The 21,255-nt window shown below is 37.8% G+C and overlaps 1 protein-coding gene across 2 annotated transcripts in view; it reads left to right on the forward strand.

Moving 5' to 3' along the window:
- The window catches only part of CFAP44 (cilia and flagella associated protein 44), a 140,786-nt gene that overhangs the window by 113,426 nt on the left and 6,105 nt on the right, over positions 1 to 21,255 (forward strand). For both annotated transcript variants that reach the window (XM_047792333.1, XM_047792342.1), the window contains 6 exons: positions 4,213 to 4,416; positions 7,628 to 7,823; positions 12,176 to 12,286; positions 14,813 to 14,943; positions 16,538 to 16,654; positions 17,954 to 18,155. In XM_047792333.1, the coding sequence (XP_047648289.1) occupies positions 4,213 to 4,416; positions 7,628 to 7,823; positions 12,176 to 12,286; positions 14,813 to 14,943; positions 16,538 to 16,654; positions 17,954 to 18,155 (961 nt within the window). The remainder of the gene's footprint in view (positions 1 to 4,212; positions 4,417 to 7,627; positions 7,824 to 12,175; positions 12,287 to 14,812; positions 14,944 to 16,537; positions 16,655 to 17,953; positions 18,156 to 21,255) is intronic.

Consider the following 21,255-nt stretch of genomic DNA (forward strand, 5'->3'; position numbering starts at 1 on the left):
ACTCTGAAGGCAGCCCCTATGCTTCCCAACCTCATTCTTCACCCATTATCTCTGCTTTATCTAGCCCTGTTCTCTCACTCTCCCTCGTTCTCCCCACTCACCACTCTCCTTCTGAGTTTTCTGTCTGTGGTTTTTCCTTTGCTATTTCTTTCTACCTGCAGTGACTTCCTTCCCAAGTTGTCATCATTCAGGACTCATCTCACTTCCAAATCCTCTCCAGAATCTTCTGCCCAAATTACATACTCTTTGTTTTTTCTAAACTCCATCTGCATTTATAATCCATGCCTTATGTTTTGCATTTATTTTTCTTGCTTTTTATATGTGAGTTTTGTGTTACAAATTATACAAATTTTAAATTTAAGTGTAGTGGATGTACAATATAAGGTATAGGTATACATTAAAGTGATTCACATTTTTCAAGGTTATACTCCATTTGTAGTTATTATAAAATATGGGCTCTATTCCTGTGTTGTACAGTATATCCTTGCAGCTTATTTTATACTTAATAGTTTTTAATCTCTTAATCTCCTCCCCCATATTGTTCCTCCCCACTTCCTTCTCCCCACTAGTAACCACTAGTTTGTTCTGTATATCTGCGAGTCTATTTTTTGTCATATTCCCCAGCTTGTTTTATTTTGTAGATTCCCTGTATTAGTGCTAACAAATAGTATTTGTCTTTCTTTGGCTGACTTATTTCACAAACCACAATATCCCCCAGGTCCATTTGTGTTGTTGCAAATGGCAAAATTTCATTCCTTTTTATAGCTGAGTAGTATTCCATTGTATATATGTACCACATCTTCTTTATCCATTCATCTGTTGATGGACACTTAGGTTGTTTCCATGTCTTGGTAATTGTAAATACTGCTACTATGAACATGGGGGTACATGTATCTTTTCAAATTAGAATTTTTATTTTTTATTTTTTTGAGGAGTGGAATTGCTGGATCATATGGTAGTTTTATTTATTTATTTATTTATTTTGAGAAATCTCTGTACTGTTTTCCACAGTGGCTACACCAACTTAAATACCCACCAACAGTGTATGAGGGTTCCCTTTTCTCCACATCTTCACCAACATTTGTTATTTGTGTTCTTTTTGTTCATAGCCATTCTGCCAGGTGTGAGGTAATACCTTGAGGTTTTGATTTGTATTTCCCTGATGATTAGCAATGTTGAACATCTTTTCATGTTCCTGTTGGCCATTGGCATTTCCTCTTTAGAAAAATGCCTATTCATCAAGTCATTTGTTTTTTGATGTTGAGTTGTGTGAGCTGTTTACGTATTTGCATATTAACTCCTTATGGATCATATCACTTGCAAATTTTTCTCTCATTCAATAGATTGTCTTTTCATTTTGTTGATGGTTTCCTTTGACATGCAGAAGCGTTTAAATTTAGTTTCTATTTGTTTATTTTTGCTTTTGTTTCCTTTGCTCTAGGAAACAGATTTTAAAAATATTGCTTTAATTTATGTCAAAGAGAGCTCTGCTTATGTTTTCCTCTAGGAGTTTTATGGTTTCCAGTCTTACATTTAATTTTTAATCCATTTTGAATTTATTTTTATATATGGTGCTAGAGAATGGTCTAATTTCATTCTTGTACATATAGCTGTCCAATTTTCCCAGTATCACTTATTGAAGTGGCTGTCTTTTCTCTATTGTATATTCTTGCCTTCTTTGTTGTAGATTAATAGATCATAAATGTGCGGGTTTATTTCTGGTCTCTAATTCTGTTCCACATCATCTATGTGTCTGTTTTTGTGTCAGTACCATACTGATTACTGTAGCTTTGTAGAATAGTCTAAAGTCAGAGATCTTGATTCCTCCAGCTCTGTTCTTTTTCAAGATTGTTTTGGTATTCAGGGTCTTTTTTGTTTCCATACAAATTTTAAAAAATTGTTTTAGTCTTGTGAAAAATGCTATTGGTATTTTGATAGTGATTTCATTGAATCTATAGATTGCCTTGGGTAGTATGGTCACTATAATAACATCGATTCTTCCAGTCCAAGAACATGGTATGTCTTTCCATCTGTTGGTGTCATCTTCAGTTTCTTTCATCAATTTCTTATAGTTTTCTGAGTACAGGCCTTTTACCTCCTTAAGTAGGTTTATTTCTAGGTATTTTATTCTTTTTGATACAGTGGTCAATGAGGTTGTTTCCTTAATATCTCTTTGTGATAGTTTGCTGTTAGTATATAGAAATATAGAAGATTTCTGAATATTAATTTTAAATCCTGCAACTTTTCCAAATTCATTTCTGAACTCCAGTAGTTTTCTGGTGGTGTCTTTAGGATTTTCTATGTATGGTAATTGTCATGTAATCTGCAAACAGTGACAGTTTTACTTCTTTCTTTTCAATTTGGATTCCTTTTATTTCTTTTTCTTGTTCGATCTCTGTGATTAGGACTTCCAATACTATCTTGAACAAAAGTGGCAAGAGTGGTATATTTGTCATTTCTAAGAATTTGTCCATTTATTACTAGGCTGTCCATTTTGTTGGTATATAGTTGTTAGTAGTAGTCTCCTATATCTTTTGTATTTCTTTGGTGTCAGTTGTAACTTCTTTTTCATTTCTGATTTTATTTGATTTGAGCACTCTCCCTTTTTTCCTTGATGAGTCTAGCTAAAGGTTTATCAGTTTTGTTTAACTTTACAAAGAACCAGCTTTTAGTTTCATTGATCTTTTCTTCTCCTCCTCCTCCTTCTCCATCTTCATCTTCTTCAGTCTCTATTTCATTAGATTATATTGTTCTTTGTGGCATTCCCCTGAAGTGTCTAGGACAATGTCAGCCATAGAGTAGATATTCAGTTAAAAATTTTTTTTCTTAAAATATAGTTGATTTACAATGTTATGCCAATTTTTTACTATAAAATTTTGATTGAATTTTTACTATTTTATAAATTTAAGAAATGTTCATTGGACATGCTATGCCTAAGGACAGGGCTTACTAGGTAATAGGAATGCAATAATGCTCAAGTCAGACATGTTCTCTATCCTTATAAAATTTACAGGCTATGAGGGGTGGTGAGAATAAAATGAGTGTAACCCTTACAAACTTGGACATCTCTGTGGTACAGCTTCAGAATGGTGTTGCACTGAAAAAAAAAACATAGTCCTGCCTCCAAAGAAATTTAAAAATAATTCCGATTTGTTGAAACAAGCATTGAAGGGGAGCCCGCTTAGTCTCTAGTCATAAATAGTTAAAAGTTTAGTTTTTTCTTCTTGGTTTGTTAGTTTTTTTGTCAGTTTGGGGTTTTTTTTTTAGCTCTCTGAAATTCTTCAGCAGTTTCACTGCCCCAAACCCACAGATATCTTCCTCTTTCTCAGCCCCACGCTGAGCCCTCACTCATAACAGGCACTTGATATTGAGGTTCCCCCTCATGTACAGCCTAATGAAAAGTATGGAAGAGTTTGTGTTCCTGTTGTACTCATTTCCTTGGGATAATCCACCTTTGGGCGCTTCTTTAGCTTGATCTCTTCATCCCCTTTGGGATGGGGTGAGGGAGAAGTTGTGTCAAAATCAAAGCAAAACTGAGAATTTAAAGTCATTTGGAATGACAGTAGAATAAAGTCTAGACCAAGACTTGAGATATTTAGGTTCTTATCCTAGCTCTGAAACAAATTATTTTTGATCTCAGTAATCATTTTTAGGCTCAGTTTCTTCATCTGTAAACAAACTAAGAAGATTGAACAAGTTTCTTGTAATTCCATGATTATACTGATCTATTTAAAAATACTTACTGTTCTGTTTAAAAGATTTAAAATTTTTCCAAATAAGAAGGTGAGGAAAAAATTTCTTTTTAGTGCTTACTGCATGAAGGACAATGGAGAGATACTGTGGGGATAGAGTGGAGACAGATATAAATACTACCCACAAAGAGCTGATAGTTTCTGATTTAAACCAGCAAGAAGAACATTCTTGATCAATCATTTAATTACTGGTAAAGAAATAGCTGGAAGAAATGCAGTTACAGAATTCCTACCACTTAATAAATTAATTTATATATATTTAGTACCACTGATGAACTGATTTATGTGACTACATATATGCAGATGTACCCACCCACCCTTATAATTCTCCATCCATAATAAGGGCATAATAGCATAATAAAATGTTTGACCTAGTGAAATTAGTATTTTTGGATAGTTTTTAAAATGCATGTACCTGTTTTTAACTTCTAACATGTCTTCAAATCTTTTTCCACCTCAGATCAAAGAACTGATTGTCACTTTTGATGCAGAACTCCGTCTCCTGAGACATCAGAAACTGAAACTAGATACTCAGATGAAATTATCCGACCTGCACCATGTCACATTATTTCAAGAAATGCTTCTTCTGAAGAATTTTGAAAAACAAGAGAACATACTTCAAGAACGTGTTAATTCATTAGACAAAGAGGAACAGGACATGCAGGTATGAGTGGGAAGGGGAATGCTGGCTGGCTACAGTCTTAGTTATGGAGGGAACTTGATTCTTCTTTTCTTCTTCTCAACTTCATTTACCCCCTCATTCTAGTCCACATCTCTTTCTTGTCTTCTCTTCCTCCTCCTTTTCCCAGTTATTCCTGCTTGTTCTCTGTTTTTGGGATCCTTGGCCAGGGAGAAGTGAATCACATTTTTTCGTGAATTTGTTCTGATATTTTGTAACAAGGAGGATAAATTTTTCAAAATTGACCCTTAGGTTTAGTTTACCTATAGATTTCAAAATTAAAAGACTATATTTTTGTTAGCAACTATTGTGTGAAGTTGAATTTTATTATATATAATCCTTATGAATAAACATACTTGGAAAAGAAGTTGGTGAATTTCTTAAGTATCATATCTAGTTTCAGAGTAATAAATAATTGAGTAGCACAGGAAATTAAGCTTCTTTATTTGTTATATATATGTGTGTGTATATATATGTGTGCATATATATTTAACATATATTAAATTTAATATGCATATATTTAATATATTAATGTATACATTAATACATTAAATTTAATGTATATTAAATTTAATGTATATATTTAATATATTAAATGTGTATATTAAATTTAATGTGTATATTAAATTTAATGTGTATATATTAATCTATATATTAAATTTAGATACTATCTTTTTTGTCTTAAGGGAAGAGGATTCTATTAAATAGATAATACATACTCATTAGTGACATTAGTTTTTAGGTACGTCAGCTCCACTAAGAGCTAACGTGCCTTTTTGGTTTAGTTATCTTATATTAATATTAAAAAAATCTTTTTTGAGACTACACTTGGGAAAATATTAGCTGATCTCCACATATCAGAAAAAAATTTAATTTAGTTTCTTGAGGAAGTTAAACATAAAAAAATCAAACTTATCTGATTCTGAACTTAATTGATTTTTACAAAAGAATTATAAAATTTTAACCAAATACATGGCTTTACAAACATCAGAAATGTAAACTTCTATTAAGCTTGTAAAAAATGTTTGTAGACTGTAACCTTACATTGTAATGTACATTGTTCTCTGAACCTAGTTTATCAGAAAAATTTTTTGTATTTTTTCAAATTATAGTCGATTTGCAATGTTGTACCAATTTCTTCTGTACAGCAAAGTGACCCAGGCATACATATATATGCATTCTTTTTCTCATACTATCTTCCATCATGTTTTTTTTTTCATTTTTTTTATTATTCAAATGAATTTATCACATCTGTAGTTGTATAATGATCATAACAATCTGATTTCACAGGATTTCCATCCCACAGCCCAAGCACATCCCCCCACCCCCCAAACTGTCTCCTCTGGAGACCATAAGTTTTTCAATGTCTGTGAGTCAGCATCTGTTCTGCAAAGAAGTTCAATCTGTCCTTTTTTCAGATTCCACATTTCAGTGAAAGCATTTGATGTTGGTGTCTCATTGTATGGCTGATTTCACTTAGCATGATAGTTTCTAGGTCCATCCATGTTGCTAAAAATGCTGGTATTTCATTCTTTTTGATGGCTGAGTAATAGTCCATTGTGTATTTGTACCACATCTTCTGGATCCACTCATCTGTCAATGGACATTTAGGTTGTTTCCATGTCTTGGCTATTGTAAATAGTGCTGCATTGAACATTGGAATACATGTGTCTTTGCGAGTCGTGGTTTTCTCTGGATAGATGCCCAGGAGTGGGATTCCTGGATCAAATGGTAGTTCTATGTTTAGTTTTCTGAGGAATCTCCATACTGTTTTCCACAGTGGTTGCACCAATTTACAATCCCACCAACAGTGTACGAGGGTTCCTTTTTCTCCACACCCTCTCCAGCACTTCTTGTTTGTAGACTTTTGGATGATGGCCATTCTGGCTTGTGTAAGGTGGTACCTCAGAGTGGTTTTGATTTGCATTTCTCTACTAATGAGTGATGTTGAACATCTTTTCATGTGTTTTTTGGCCATCTGTATGTCTATTTTGGAGAACTGTCTGTTTAGATCTTCCACCCATTTTTTGATGGGATTGTTTGTTTTTTTGGTATGGAGCTGCAGAAGTTGTTTATAAATTTTGGAGATGAATCCCTTGTCAGTTGATTCATTTGCAAAGATTTTCTCCCATTCTGTGGGTTGTCTTTTTGTGTTGTTTAGGGTTTCCTTTGCTGTGCAGAAACTTTGAAGTTTGATTAGGTCCCATTTGTTTATTTTTCTTTTTATTGTCAATACTCTGATAAGTGGATCTGAGAAGATGTTGCTGTTGTTTATGTGAGAGAGTAGGAGTAAACCTACCTAAAGAAACAAAAGACCTGTACTCTGAAAACTACAAGCCACTGATGAAAGAAATCAAAGATGACACAAATAGATGGAAAAATATACCATGCTCATGGATTGGAAGAGTTAATATTATCAAAATGACTATACTGCCCAAGGCAATCTACAGATTCAATGCAATCCCTATCAAATTACCAAGGACATTTTTCACAGAACTCAAACAAAATATTTTAAAGTTTGTTTGGAAGTACAAAAGGCCCAGAATAGCCAAAGACATCCTGAAAAAGAAAAATGGAGCTGGAGGAATCAGGCTCCTGGACTTCAGACTATACTACAAAGCAACAGTCTTCAAAACTGCATGGTACTGGCACAAAGACAGACATATAGATCAGTGGAACAGGATAGAAAGCCCAGAATTAAACCCATGCACTTACAGCCAACTAATCTATGACAAAGGAAGCAAGACTATACAATGGAGAAAGGACAGCTTGTTCAATAAGTGGTGCTGGGAAAACTGGACAGCCATATGGAAAAGAATGAAATTAGAACACTCCCTAACACCATACACAAAAATAAACTCCAAATGGATTAAAGACCTAGATATAAGACCAGACACTATCAAACTCCTAGAGGAAAACATAGGCCAAACACTCTCTCACATAAACAACAGCAACATCTTCCATCATGTTCTATCCCAGAAGACTGGATATAGGTCCCCATGCTAAAGAGTAGGAACTCATTGCTTATCCATTCTAAATGTAATAGTTTAGAACTCCCCATCCCCCCCAAACTCCCCATCCATCCCACTCCCTCTCCTCTCCCCCTTGGCAACCAAAAGTCTCTTCTCTATTGCTGTGAGTCTGTTTCTGTTAGTAATATTTTATTTATTATTTGTTATTATTGTTGTTCATTTAGTGGAAAATAAATGAAACACTTAAAGAGATGGAAGAGAAGAAGAATGAAGTCGCCAAACTCCAGGACCAAGAAAAAGCACTCTATGCTGGTTTCCAAGCAGCCCTTGGAGAAAACAACAAATTTGCTAACTTCCTCATGAAGGTACTAAAGAAGAGGATTAAGAGGGTGAAGAAAAAGGAGGTTGAAGGAAATGCTGGTTTGTATTTCTTTCTTATATATGATCCTGTTTTCTCTCATTAGCATGAAGTAGAAAAGTAACCAAGGGACATATTACATACCTGTTTTTCACTCCATCATAAACAATGTAGAGGCACTCTGGAGTTAAAGAGGAGAGGATATAACCTTTAGGTCTCTGGAGAGAGAGAGAGAGGGCAAGAAAGAGAGAAAGTCTGGTAGGAGATAGCATAAGGTAGTTTCATTTAACAAGCATATCTTTTCATCTGTTTATTTGCCACTTGTATATCTTTGGTAAATTGTCTTTTCAAGCTTTTTTGCCCACATTTCAATAGGATTGTTTACTTCTGTACTATTGAGTTTTGAGAGTTCTTTACATGTTATACATACTAGTCCTTTGTCTGGTATGTGATTGGCAGATATTTTCTCCTGGTTCTGCAGCTTGTTCTTTCATTTCCTTAACAGAATCACTTTCAGAGCAATAGTTTTGAATTTTGTCAAAGTCCAAATTGTCAGTTTTTCCTTTTTTTGGATCTTGTTTTCTTGTCAAGTCTAAGAATTCTTTGCCTAGCCCTAGGTCCCAAAGATTTTCTCCTTTTTTTTTTTCCTAAAAGTTTTATAGTTTTACATTTTACGTTTAAGTCCATGATCCATTTGGAGTTAAATTTTGTATAAGGTGTGGGACTTAAGTCAAAAAATTTTTTTTCTCCTAGGAATGTTAAGTGAGTATGAAAACTGTGTTCATTCTTTGTAACCATGTCTCCTGAATTGCTGTTTTTCTCCATACTTATGTAGAAAAGAAATTCCCAGTAGATGCATAAATCATATGCATCCTTAGAAATGTACATATAATGCTTAAAAATAAAATCATTCTAAATTAAAAAAAAATTGTCATAGCACCATTTGTTGAAAAGACTATCTTTCTTCTATTGAATTGTTTTTGATCTTTGTCAAAAATCACTTGGGCCTATCTGTATGGATCTATTTCTGGGTTTTCTCCTCTGCTGTATTTATCTTTGTGCCTATCTCTCCACCAATACTACTGTCTCGATGATAGGAGCTATTGAGTTCTGAAATTGGGAAGACTCATTCCTCCCACTTTATTCTTTTTTTAAAATTCTTCTATCTATTCTAGTTCCTTTATATCCCATATTTTAGAATTTTTTCTATCTCCAAATGATCCTGTTGGAATTTTGATAGCAGTGTGTTTAAGCCTCTGTATCAATCTGGGGAGAATTAGCATCTTTACTATGCTAAGTCTTCCAAGCATAAACACAGTATGTATTTATTTAAAGCTTTGATTTGTCAATAGCATTGTGTAGTTTTCAATATACATGTCATGTTCGTGTTTTGTTAGATTTACACCAAATATTTCCTTTTTTTTTTTTTTTTGTGAGTGCTTCTAAAAGGTATTTTCTTTTTTTTTTCTTTTTTTTTATTTTTATTTTCCCACTGTATAGCAAGGGGGTCAGATTATCCTTACATGTATACATTACAATTACATTTTTCCCCCACCCTTTCTTCTGTTGCAACATGAGTATCTAGACATAGTTCTCAATGCTATTCAGCAGGATCTCCTTGTAAATCTATTCTAAGTTTTGTCTGATAAGCCCAAGCTCCCGATCCCTCCCACTCCCTCCCCCTCCCATCAGGCAGCCACAAGTCTCTTCTCCAAGTCCATGATTTTCTTTTCTGAGGAGATGTTCATTTGTGCTGGATATTAGATTCCAGTTCTAAGTGATATCATATGGTATTTGTCTTTGTCTTTCTGGCTCATTTCACTCAGTATGAGATTCTCTAGCTCCATCCATGTTGCTGCAAATGGCATTATGTCATTCTTTTTTATGGCTGAGTAGTATTCCATTGTGTATATATACCACCTCTTCCGAATCCAATCATCTGTTGATGGACATTTGGGTTGTTTCCATGTCTTGGCTATTGTGAATAGTGCTGCAATGAACATGCGGGTGCATGTGTCTCTAAAAGGTATTTTATTTTTAATTCTGGTGTCCGCATATTCATACTAGTTCTATAGAGAAGATACAATTTGCTTTTTAGATGTTTATCTTATATTTTATAACCTCACTTATTAGTTCTAGGAATCTTTGATAGATTCTTTGGGAATTTCTATCTGTAAAAAGTGGTGTTCTAGCTCCCCACAGAGTTTCTACTGACAATTGGGAAAGGCCTGGGCCCCTCTGGGCAACAATTAAATTTCTGACTGTCCACCAGTGATCTTCTGACACCAGGTCTGCAGCAAGGAGGAAGAGAGCCTTGTTACTGCCATCTGAGAGTGGAAGGCCAGGCTACCTGTGTGCTCTCCACAGACATCTTGGTGGAGAGCACACAGGACTGGTTCACGATCAACAGGAGTAAATGTCCTGGTTCCTTACTTGGCCTTTTCTGACACCATCCTAGTGGGAACATGGGTGCCTCACTGCAGTGAGGCCAGGGTGGATGTCTAGTCTCCCACTTGGCCTTTGCTGATGTGGGTGTGAATGGGACCAGAGGTTTTTTTCCTGTTTTGTTTGTTTTTTTCCCCAAGTGTTCTGCCTTGCTAGGCTGCCTCTTTTCTGATTTTTTGGTGAGAGAGCGCAGGTTCTAGCCGGCCCTTTCTCTGTCTGCACCTGCTGGTGTTTCAGGTTGCTGACATAGTCTGCTCCCCCTCTGAGACAGATGGCACAAAAAGAAGCCCCAAGGAACCTACCACAGTTTTGTTTCTCAGGGTCTCAGGTGCACAGAGGGTCTGTTTCTTCTTTCCACTTCTCAGTCTTCTTGTGTTTGCTTTACATATGATGACCAGGGGTGTTCAGTGGGAGGGATAGGAAAAAGCAGATCTACTACATCTTCCTGAAAGCAGAAGTCTATGTAAGAACTTTAAGGCTTAATTTTTAACTTTGATGATTTATTGCCTAAGGTGATACAGATCACTTCATTTTGAGACACATCTTAAATTTAAGAAATCTTCTAGAGAGTATGAGGTCCACTTCTTATCTCTAATTTGATAGTCCATAATAGAAATTTGCAATTGGTAATCTAGTTCCTAGATTGGATTAAGGTGTTGTAATAGAAAATGCACAGAGTTGAGTAGGGGAGATCTACAATTCCTTACCCAAAACTCTTGGGAGAAAACATATTTTAATATTCAAAAATGTTTAGGAGTTCTCTGTGGCTCAGTGGGGATCCAGCATTGTTACTGCAGCGGCTTGGGTTGCTGCTGTGTTATGCTTTTGATCCCTGGCCTCAGAACCTCTGCATGCCATGGGTGTAGCCGAAAAAAATTTTTTTTAATTTACGTTTTATAAAAGATAACGCATGTGTCATTGTTTTTTTTGTTTTTGTTTTTTTTTTTCTGCTCCACAAGCATGTGGAAGTTCCCAGGCCAGGGATGAAATCTGCACCATAACAGCGACCCAGCTGCAGCAGTGACAATATTGGATCCTTAACCCACTGTGCCACAGAACACCTGTGTGTCATTGTTAAAGAGAAAAATTATTCATGACCCTTGTTAAAAAATGATAAAGCAGACTTTATTCTGGGGAGCAATAAAATGGGGTTTTGTGGTAGGGGAGAGAAATCAGTTTAACTCTGACTACAACATGACAAGTGGAGATTTATAGCCAAGGAACAAAATGGGAGTTAGTTGATAGAAAATTACTAAGCAGTAGGGTAATTCTTTGCTAAATTGACCTGAAAAGATTTTTGCTGACAGCAGGCCAGAGGGATAAGCTATTGAGGGTGGGGAATAAGGAATTTGATCAGGTATCTAGGGTGGGGAATTTTACTAAACTGGCTCAGCAGGATTCTTCCTAAAACTGGACTAAATGGGCCCTGGACAGAGCTCAAGGTCAAGGACTAGTCAGAGGAGTGAGAAGACTCAAATTTGGTCAAAGGAGAGTCTTTGTCAACTAACATTCCATCAGGATTAATCAAACAAATGAAACAGCTTAAATAGTTCCACAGCAAGATATGAATATTCACACTATGTAGGTAAAATAAATATGATAAATAGCATTATTTCAGTTCAGAGACGTTATGCAAATCTTCTCGGTTTTCAGAGCACTGTGATTTAGGAATTGTAGACTACATAACCAAGTGTGTGGGCAGGTGGGTCGCAACATAAGCAGCCTGACAGCTTAGTCTCAACCTTCTCTGACTCAATGAATTATTAATTGCACAACCTTCTGCAGGCATTTGAGATGTGGTCTCTGCGTCCCTGACCATTTTAAGTCCTTCTCAAAGTATTGAGTAATTTCCTGCTTTATTGTTTCCCTCATGATTAACTCATTGAAACATGATTTATTTTTCAAATCTGGGATTTAGCTTAACATAGGACCTTCTCTGCTTATTAAAAATGTTTCCCTCTCTCCTTAGAAGAAGATGAGGAAAGTGATGAATCAAGTGAAGAGGAATCCAGCTTGGAGAGTGATGAGGAGGAGTCTGGATCTGAAGATGATGTTTTTGATGATTCCATCTGCCCCACAAGTAAGTTGGATAAAACCATGTTCCCTGGAAAGTGAGAATATGGATTGATGAGACCAAAAAGGCCATTTTTGTTTTCTCAATGGTGTTGTAATAAAAGTTAGGGGAAGGATGATTTGATATGTATGAAGTATAGTCTAATGAATACTTTTTGGGGCTATCTGGATGATTTATTTCCTGTTTGAGGCAGTTATTCCTGAGTAACAGATTAAATAATCAGCAGGCAATCTGTAGTTTATTCAGAGTTATAAATTATGCAGCAAATTTTTTAGAGAAATATAAGAATTATATATATATATGTATATGTGGTCTATGTGTATTATATATATTTTTTTTAATAAAATTGTCTTTTTGCCAAACCATTTGGTTTTCATATTTCATGCTTAGTTTGTAGGGCATTTTTTTACCAGTTTCCTAGAGATGCTTGGCAATTTCTAGTCACTGTTTTACTGATGAAACAGTCCGGAATATTCTGACAGTCCAGACCAATATTCTTACTGTCTCCATTGATGAGTGATTTAGTAGGAAAAATTCTTCTTGATCTGAAATTGTTTCCCTAGATATGTCATACAAATTATGAATCAAATTTTAATGTTTCATTTCAAATAAAGTTTAAATCTTGTTTTGATTTTGAAAACAAGAGTCTCTTTAAAATCATATTTATGAGCTAGAAGAGAGATTTAAAAAAATCTCATAATGCAACTTGTTATTTTTATCGCAGGGTTACATGGTTTGAACAAAGGATCACAGCTAGTTTAGTGGTAGAACCAGGCTGGCACTAAGGTTCCTAAATTCCATTGTAATCTGCTGTTATATTTTCACATTCTTTTATCAGTTATTCAGTGGATAAATGCAGCTGTTAGTGTGACATAGTGGAAATTAACATAGAGATACTGTGCTTGAGTCCCATTCTGACACGAATCAGTTGCACTTAGATTCACCTGTAAAATGGAAACAATGGTCTCTACCTCACAAGGGCTGTGAGCCTCGAAGGAGATAATGTACATAATGGGCCTAACACCACGCCCTGCTCAGAGTACTGCTCAGAACATCAATACTGGTGTCGTAACTACTATCGTGATTATGAATACCATTAGGAATTCCTACCTGGAATAATTTCTACCTGGGCTCTAATAAGTGTAGTGAAACCTTGCTAGGGTAGATCCACAAATGGGCATTAATAATTCCAAAGCCCCAAAGTCCACACTTAGTATATTACTACATCCCTAACAAACAGGGCTGCTTTTTTTTTTTATCATACACACACACACACACACACACACACACACACATCTCTACTGAACAGCATGGTGACCCAGTTACACTTACATGTATACATTCTTTTTTCTCACATTACATGTTCCATCATAAATGACTAGACAGAGTTCCCAGTGCTACACAGCAGGATTCCATTGCTAATCCATCCTGAAGGCAACATTCTACATCTATTTATCCCAAGCCCCCAGTCCCTCCCACTCCCTCCCCTTCCCCCTTGGCAACCACAAGTCTATTCTCCAAGTCCGTGATTTTCTTTTGTGTGGAAAGTCCTTTGTGCTGTATATTATATTCCAGATACAAGTGATACCATATGGTATTTGTCTTTCTCTTTCTGACTTAACTTCACTCAGGATGAGAGTCTCTAGTTCCATCCATGTTGCTGAAAATGGCATTATTTTATTCTTTGTTATGGCTGAGTAGTATTCCATTGTGTATATATACCACATCTTCCTAATCCAATCATCTATCAGTGGACATTTGGGTTGATTCTATGTCTTGGCTATTGTGAATATGAACATGCAGGTGCATGTGTCTTTTTTAAGGAAAGTTTTGTCTGGATATATGCCTAAGAGTGGGATTGCTGGGTCATATGGTAGTTCTATGCATAGTTTTCTAAGATACCTCCATACTATTCTCCATGGTGGTTGTACCAATTTACATTCCCACCAACAGTGCGGCAGGGTTCCCTTTTCTCCACACCCCCTCCAGCATTCGTTATTTGTGGACTTATTAATGATGGCCATTCTGACAGCCATTCTGACTGGTATGAGGTGGTATCTCATGGTAGTTTTTTTTGTTTTTTTTTGTCTTTTTTTGCTATTTCTTGGGCCACTCCCGTGGCATATGGAGGTTCCCAGGCTAGGGGTCGAATTGGAGCTGTAGCCACCAGCCTACGCGAGAGCCACAGCAATGCGGGATCCGAGCCGCGTCTGCGATCTACACCACAGCTCAGGGAAACGCCGGCAACGCCGGATCGTTAACCCACTGAGCAAGGGCAGGGACTGAACCCGCAACCTCATGGTTCCTAGTTGGATTCGTTAACCACTGCGCCACGACGGGAACTCCACTCATGGTAGTTTTGATTTGCATTTCTCTAATTATCAGTTATGTTGAGCATTGTTTCAAATGTTTGTTGGCCATCTGTATATCTTCCTTGGAGAAATGTCTATTCAGGTCCTTTGCCCATTTTTCAATTGGGTTGTTGGCTAAGACTGCTTTTTTAATTTTATTTTTTTATTTCTATCTTTTCAGATTGTGATATTGGTCTCTTTGAATTGGCCCTTCAACTCCGGGAGAAAAGGCTGGACATTGAAGAGGCCTTAGTTGAAGAAAAGAAAGTTATTGATAACCTCAAAAAGGAATATGATGCATTGTCCAAAAAAGTATGTTGTTCTACCTTTTTCAGATCTGTTTATTCTCTCCACACATGTACACCTCTTCCCAGCTGTAATATTCCTATTTCATAGCAACAGCATGAGTTAGGATTTATCCTAAGAAAAGGAACACTTCAAATATTACATCCAGCTTTTTTTTTTTCCTTAAAGCACAGTCTTGGTGGGGGTGCAGTTGCGCTTTTGATGATTGAAACATTCTTTATCTAAATCACTGCCCCCAAACTTTTTTGATTACATACTTCCATAAGTAAAACAAAATTGTGGCGCACATATTTCTGCAATAAATGTTTATTTATTTATGTTATACTCATGAACTACTCTACTAATATATTTTGAATATTATGAAACATTTGCAAAAACAGAAACTAAAAATAAGATAAAAGTAAACAGAGATAGAAACTCTATTTTCATTTATTTATTTATCATCTTTTTTTTAGGGTCGCACCCACGACATATGGAGGTTCCCAGGCTAGGGGTCCAATTGGAGCTGTAGCCTCTGGCCTACACCACAGCCACAGCAACACGGGATCTGAGTTGCGGCTGCATCTTTGAACTACACCACAGATCACAGCAATGCCGGATTCTTAACACCAGGGATTGAACCTACATCCTCATGGATGCTAGTTAGGTTGGTTAACCACCGAGCCACGACGGGAACTCCTAAACTCCATTTTCTTTCCATACCCCAGTAGATCACTTTGACACTCTGGGAAGTGTGCACCTTATGTGGGAGACCGCTAAGCTAACTTCTGGTACAATTGTATTGATTGATTGATTTTCAGTCTTATCTGCTCATTTCCCTCTTCGGTACTCTTTCCCTGAGCAACATGACTTGACTTGACTTTACTCATATTCAGGAATATTTTTGATAGATTGCTTTTCCTCTTGAGAAAAGGGAATGAACTGGGTAACTTCCAACTTTTTTAGGAGATGAAGCGTGTACTTTAGAAATACTTCAGTTAGGGGTATCCATCGTGGCTCAGCAGTTTTGGTAACAAACCCCTGACTAGTATCCATGAGGATGCAAGTTTAGTCCCTGGCCCCATTCTGTGGGTTAAGCATCCTGTGTTGCTGTGGCTGTGGCATAGGCTGACAGCTGCAGCTCTGATTTGACCCCTAGTCTGGAAACTTCCATGTGCTGTGGGTGCAGCCTTAAAAAAAAAAAAAAAAAAGACAAAGAGATACTTCAGTTAGTACTTTCATCACTTTAAAGGGCTTTCTTTTCTAATTTATTGAGATCATTATGACCAAATGAGATTTGAACCATCCTGACAAAGATGTTACAGGCTGAGAGATGCAGAAACTTAAAGGGAGAGGGGGATGTGTCTTCTGAGCTCTCATTCACAAAACCTCTACAACTCTAGGGTCACAGGAACAACTGAAAAAGTAGTGTAGATTGTGACTTAGAAGGAAGAGAATTATATACGTTCCTGGGCTGCAGACTGGGGTCATCCATTGAATTATACCCCAACAAAGCAGATCCTGCTCATGCATTAGCTTCCTCCCAAAGTGGCATCATTTACTACCATGGGTACATATTCATTGAATCGTGTCAACATCTCACACATGGGGCTTTCCACAGGTAAAAATTGTGGCAACTAATCTGAATGCAGCAGAGGAGGCCCTGGAGGCTTATCAACGGGAGAAACAGCAGCAGCTGAATGAACTGCTGGTTGTGATTCCACTCAAGCTCCACCAGGTGAGAAGTGGCCCCACCTTGTCTGAGCAGAAGAGCCACCACACCCAGGCTCTTCCAGAGAAAGATCCCTGGGCCACTAGTAGGGGGGGGAAGTGCAGTCCTTGGCTGAGAAATCTGCCTGTAGAATGACACCCCAACCTTTCTTACCCCGGGCTGAGATTGTTATAAATGGGTAATATTGGAGTTTCCTGGTGGCCTAGTGGGTAAGGATCCAGCATTGTCACTGCAGTGGCCCTGGTCACTCCTGTGATGTGGATTTGATCCCTGGCCTGGGAATTCCCACATGCCACAGGTGTGGTCAAAGAAAAGGCAGGGGCTGTGGGGGAGGTTAACATCAAAACATTTCCCCATGGCCCATTATCACTGTGAAAGTTGACTCATTTCAAGTTTAAAGAAATGAGGTGGCTATAACTTAAAGAAATGGCTCGGAGGTTGAAACCTTGGCCCTTGGACACATGTCACTTTTCACACCTTTTTTTTTTTTTGTCATTTTGTCTTTTTAGGGCTACACCAGCGACATATGGAGGTTCCCAGGCCTAGGCCTAGGGATCTAATTGGAGCTGTAGCCGAGGGCCTGCACCACAGCCACAGCATTGCGGGATCCAAGCCACGTCTGCAACCTACACCACAGCTCACGGCAATGCTGGATCCTTAACCCACTAAGCAAGGCCAGGGATCGAACCCATGTCCTCATGGATGCTAGTCAGGTTTGCTAACCGGGAACGTCTTATACCATCTTTAAATAGTGACCTAATGACGTAAAAATGATCTTCACTTAATATATGAAGGGAGATTAAGATAAAAGGAAAATACTCTTTCTCCTTTTTCCCTTCTCTTTATTCGTTTCTATGTCCCACTTGCAACTTATATTAAAATGCAGGACACAAATCAGGGAAGGCCCATCGTACTGTAGTTTGTCAGGTAAAGAGAGAAAGCTATATTTTCAAAGAAAATCCTAGGCTCACCCTTACATATATTTCATATAACCTGACTCAAACCGGATTAGCTATCTTTAGCAATTTGCCTAATATGCCAATGCTGAAATGCCCATTGCTTCCTTATGCAGTAGATATCAGGCGTGGTCCAGGTGGGAAGATCTGCTGTCCCCAGAGGGACATAACATGGCTTCTCTTTGAAAACAGCTTCCTCCTTTCACCTGGCTCAGTGGTGGGAGTTAGAAGCCCAAAGGCCGAGACCTAAACAAGGGATGAAGAAAGAAGGGCTTCTCTTCTGCTTTCTGTGACCTTGCATTTAGTTTGCTCTGTCTATTTTGATTTTGATTTGGTTTTGCTCTTGTAGATAGAGCATGTGGTATATGGAGAAATACCCAGTGATCTTTCTGGAACTTTGGTGTTTTCTAACCACTCCTTGGGGCGACTGCAAGAACGGATCGTACAGCTGCAGGAGGAAAATTCCAAGCAGCAAAAACTTAACAAAGAATACCGGGAGAGGCGTAAACAGCTCATCCGAGAAAAGAGAGAGATGGCAAAGACTATACAGAGTGAGTAACTAAGCCTGTGGATTATCTGGTAATATGTACTGATTAGTGAGGTAACTGCCATGTGCCCATCTCCAACTCTGAAAACAGTAAGACATCACAGACTCAGAACTACTGAGAGGAAAGAATACCTTCTTATCTTCTTATTTGCTATCTCTCCTGATTCTATCAAAAGGTTACCCTCCTATTATTTAGTTAGTTACTTAGTTTTTAGGGCTGTGCCTACTGCATATGTAAATTCCCAGGCCAGCAGTCGAATCGAAGCTGCAGCTGCTGGTCTACACCACAGCCACAGCCACACCGGAATCCAAGCTGTGTCTGACTGTGACCTGCACTGCATCTTAGGGAAATGCCGGATCCTTAATCCACTGAGTGAGGCCAGGGATTGAATTTTTATCCTCATGGATACTAGTCTGGTTTGTAACCTGCTGAACCACAAGGGGAATTCCCACTTTCCTATTTCAAAAGGATAAATCTTTTGTCATAGAAACAACTTAGAATTTTTAAAAGGTTTTATGTGTAACAAAATACAGAATAAGATAGAAATAACCCATGTAGCCACTACCAAGTTTAAGAAATAAAGCATTGAAGATACTATTGAAACCCCCTCTCTTTCTAATACTATTCTGTCATCTCCTTCCCCAGGGTCAACCCACCAGGTACGTACATGTATATGGAAGCATCCATACATGGTATATGAAATGCCTTTGCATGTTTTTAACTGTAGTATAATATCATTCATAATTTTTGCAGTTTACTTTATTAAACCTGTTTTTGAGAGTAATCCACATTGCTACAGATAATCATTTTAACTGCTACTACAGTATTCCATTGTCAGTCTCCTGTTGATGGACATTTAGGATGTTCTACTTTTTCTTGATTATGTTACAATGGACCTTCTTGTGCACATGCGGGAAGAGGTGGGTCCCCAGTACTGGGGGCTCTGGGTGAGAGGGGCATGTGCATTTTCCCCTCTCCTGGGTATTGTCAAGGAGAGGTTGTACTGTTTTATTTCCCCCAGCAGTGTGTGAAAATTGCCCAGGACCCATAGTGTCATCAACTCTTGTTTTTTGTTTTTGTTGTTTTTTTGCTTTGTAGGGCCACACCTGTGGCATATGGAGGTTCCCAGACTAAGGGTCAAATCAGAGCTATGGCTGCTGACCTATGTTACAGCCACAGCAATGCAACGTGGGATCCAAGCTGCATCTGTGACCTACACCACAGCTCACGGCAATGCCAGATCCTCAACCCACTGAGTGAGGCCAGGGATCGAACCCACGTCCTCATGGATCTTAGTTGGGTTCATTAACCACTGAGCCATGAAGGGAACTCCCTCATCAGCTCTTAAGACTCTTAGACTTGCATATTTCTGCCAACCTGGTGGATGTTAAAATTGAATTTCACTGTGGTTTTTGTGTTTTCCTGATTCCTTGAGGTTGAACATTCATTTGTTTGCCATTTTTTTTTGTTTCCTTTTGTGAAACTTGCCTGTCATACACTTTGTCCATTTTTTTAAACTTCTGTTTATTTTGATTATTCAGTGTAAAGGGTTCTTTCCTATATTGTCTTTGTCCATTAAATGCATTCCACAGTTTTTCTAGTATGTATCTTCCCTTTTTACTTTGTTTAGTGTGTGTTTGTGGGATAGAGGCATTTTAAATCTTAATGTAGTTGATTTTATTAATCTATTTATAGTTTGTGCATTGTGTATGTGTGTGTCTTAAGAAATCCTTTCCTCTGGTTAAGTCATAAAGTTATTTTTCTAATGTTTCCTCTATTAATGTTCCTCGCATTTACTTTCTTAATTCACTGGAATTGAGGTATATAGTATAAGATGTATGGTGTAAAGACAAATTTTTTTGAGTATTTGAAATATGAGACATGTGTAAATGATGAAGTCCTTTAATATTTATTTATTTTTTAGGGCTGCAGGTGCAGCATATGGAAATTCCCAGGCTAGAAGTCAAATCAGAGCTACAGCTGCTGGTCTACACCACAGCTCACGGCAATGCCAGATCCTCAACCCACTGAGTGAGGCCAGGGATCAAACCCGCGTCCTCATGGATTCTAATTGGGTTCGTTTCTGCTGAGCCACAATGGGGATGCCTGAGGTATTCTGACTTTAATAACAATGATATTACCAATACTGTAGCATCTACAATACCACGGAAGTGTACACTTTAAAAAGATTGAAGAGTTCCTGTTGTGGCACAGTGGAAATGAATCTGACTAGTATTCATGGGGTGGGTTCGATCCTTGGCTTCACTCAGTGGGTTGGGGATCCAGCATTGCCATCAGCTGTGGTGTAGGTGACATAGTAGGATCCTATGTTGCTGTGGCTGTGCTGTAGGCTGGCAGCTGTAGCTCTGATTCGGCCCCTAGCCTGAGAACTTCCATATGCTGTATGTGTAGCCCTAAAAAAAAGGAAAAAAAAAAGTTGAAATACTTCATCACTTACACATGTCTCATATTTCAAATATTCAGAAAGTATTCGTCTTTATACCGTACATCTTATACTATATACCTCAGTTCCAAAGAATTTTCCCTAAAAAGCAAATAAATAAAGATTAAAATGATGTATTTTATTATGTGTATTTTACCACAATTTAAAAAGAATTTTCTTGGGGGTGCCACACCCACAGCTCACGGAAGGTCTGAGGTCAGGGATCGAATCCAAGCTGTAGCTGTGACTTATGCCACAGCTGTGGCAATGCCAGATTCTTAACTCATTGTGCCACAGCAGAAACTCCAAAAAAGAATATTTTTAAAAAGAAAGCTTGGGGAGTTCCCGTCGTGGTGCAGTGGTTAACGAATCCGACTAGGAACTATGAGGTTGCGGGTTCGGTCCCTGCCCTTGCTCAGTGGGTTAACGATCCGGCGTTGCTGTGAGCTGTGGTATAGGTTGCAGATGCAGCTCGGATCCCGCGTTGCTGTGGCTCTTGCGTAGGCTGGTGGCTACAGCTCCGATTCGACCCCTAGCCTGGGAACCTCCATATGCCGCGGGAGCGGCCCAAGAAATAGCAACAACAACAACAACAACAACAACAAAAGACAAAAGACAAAAAAAAAAAAAAAAAGAAAGCTTGAAAGAAAAAAATGGGAA

Source organism: Phacochoerus africanus, chromosome 1, assembly GCF_016906955.1.
Source record: "Phacochoerus africanus isolate WHEZ1 chromosome 1, ROS_Pafr_v1, whole genome shotgun sequence".
Lineage (NCBI taxonomy): Eukaryota > Metazoa > Chordata > Mammalia > Artiodactyla > Suidae > Phacochoerus > Phacochoerus africanus.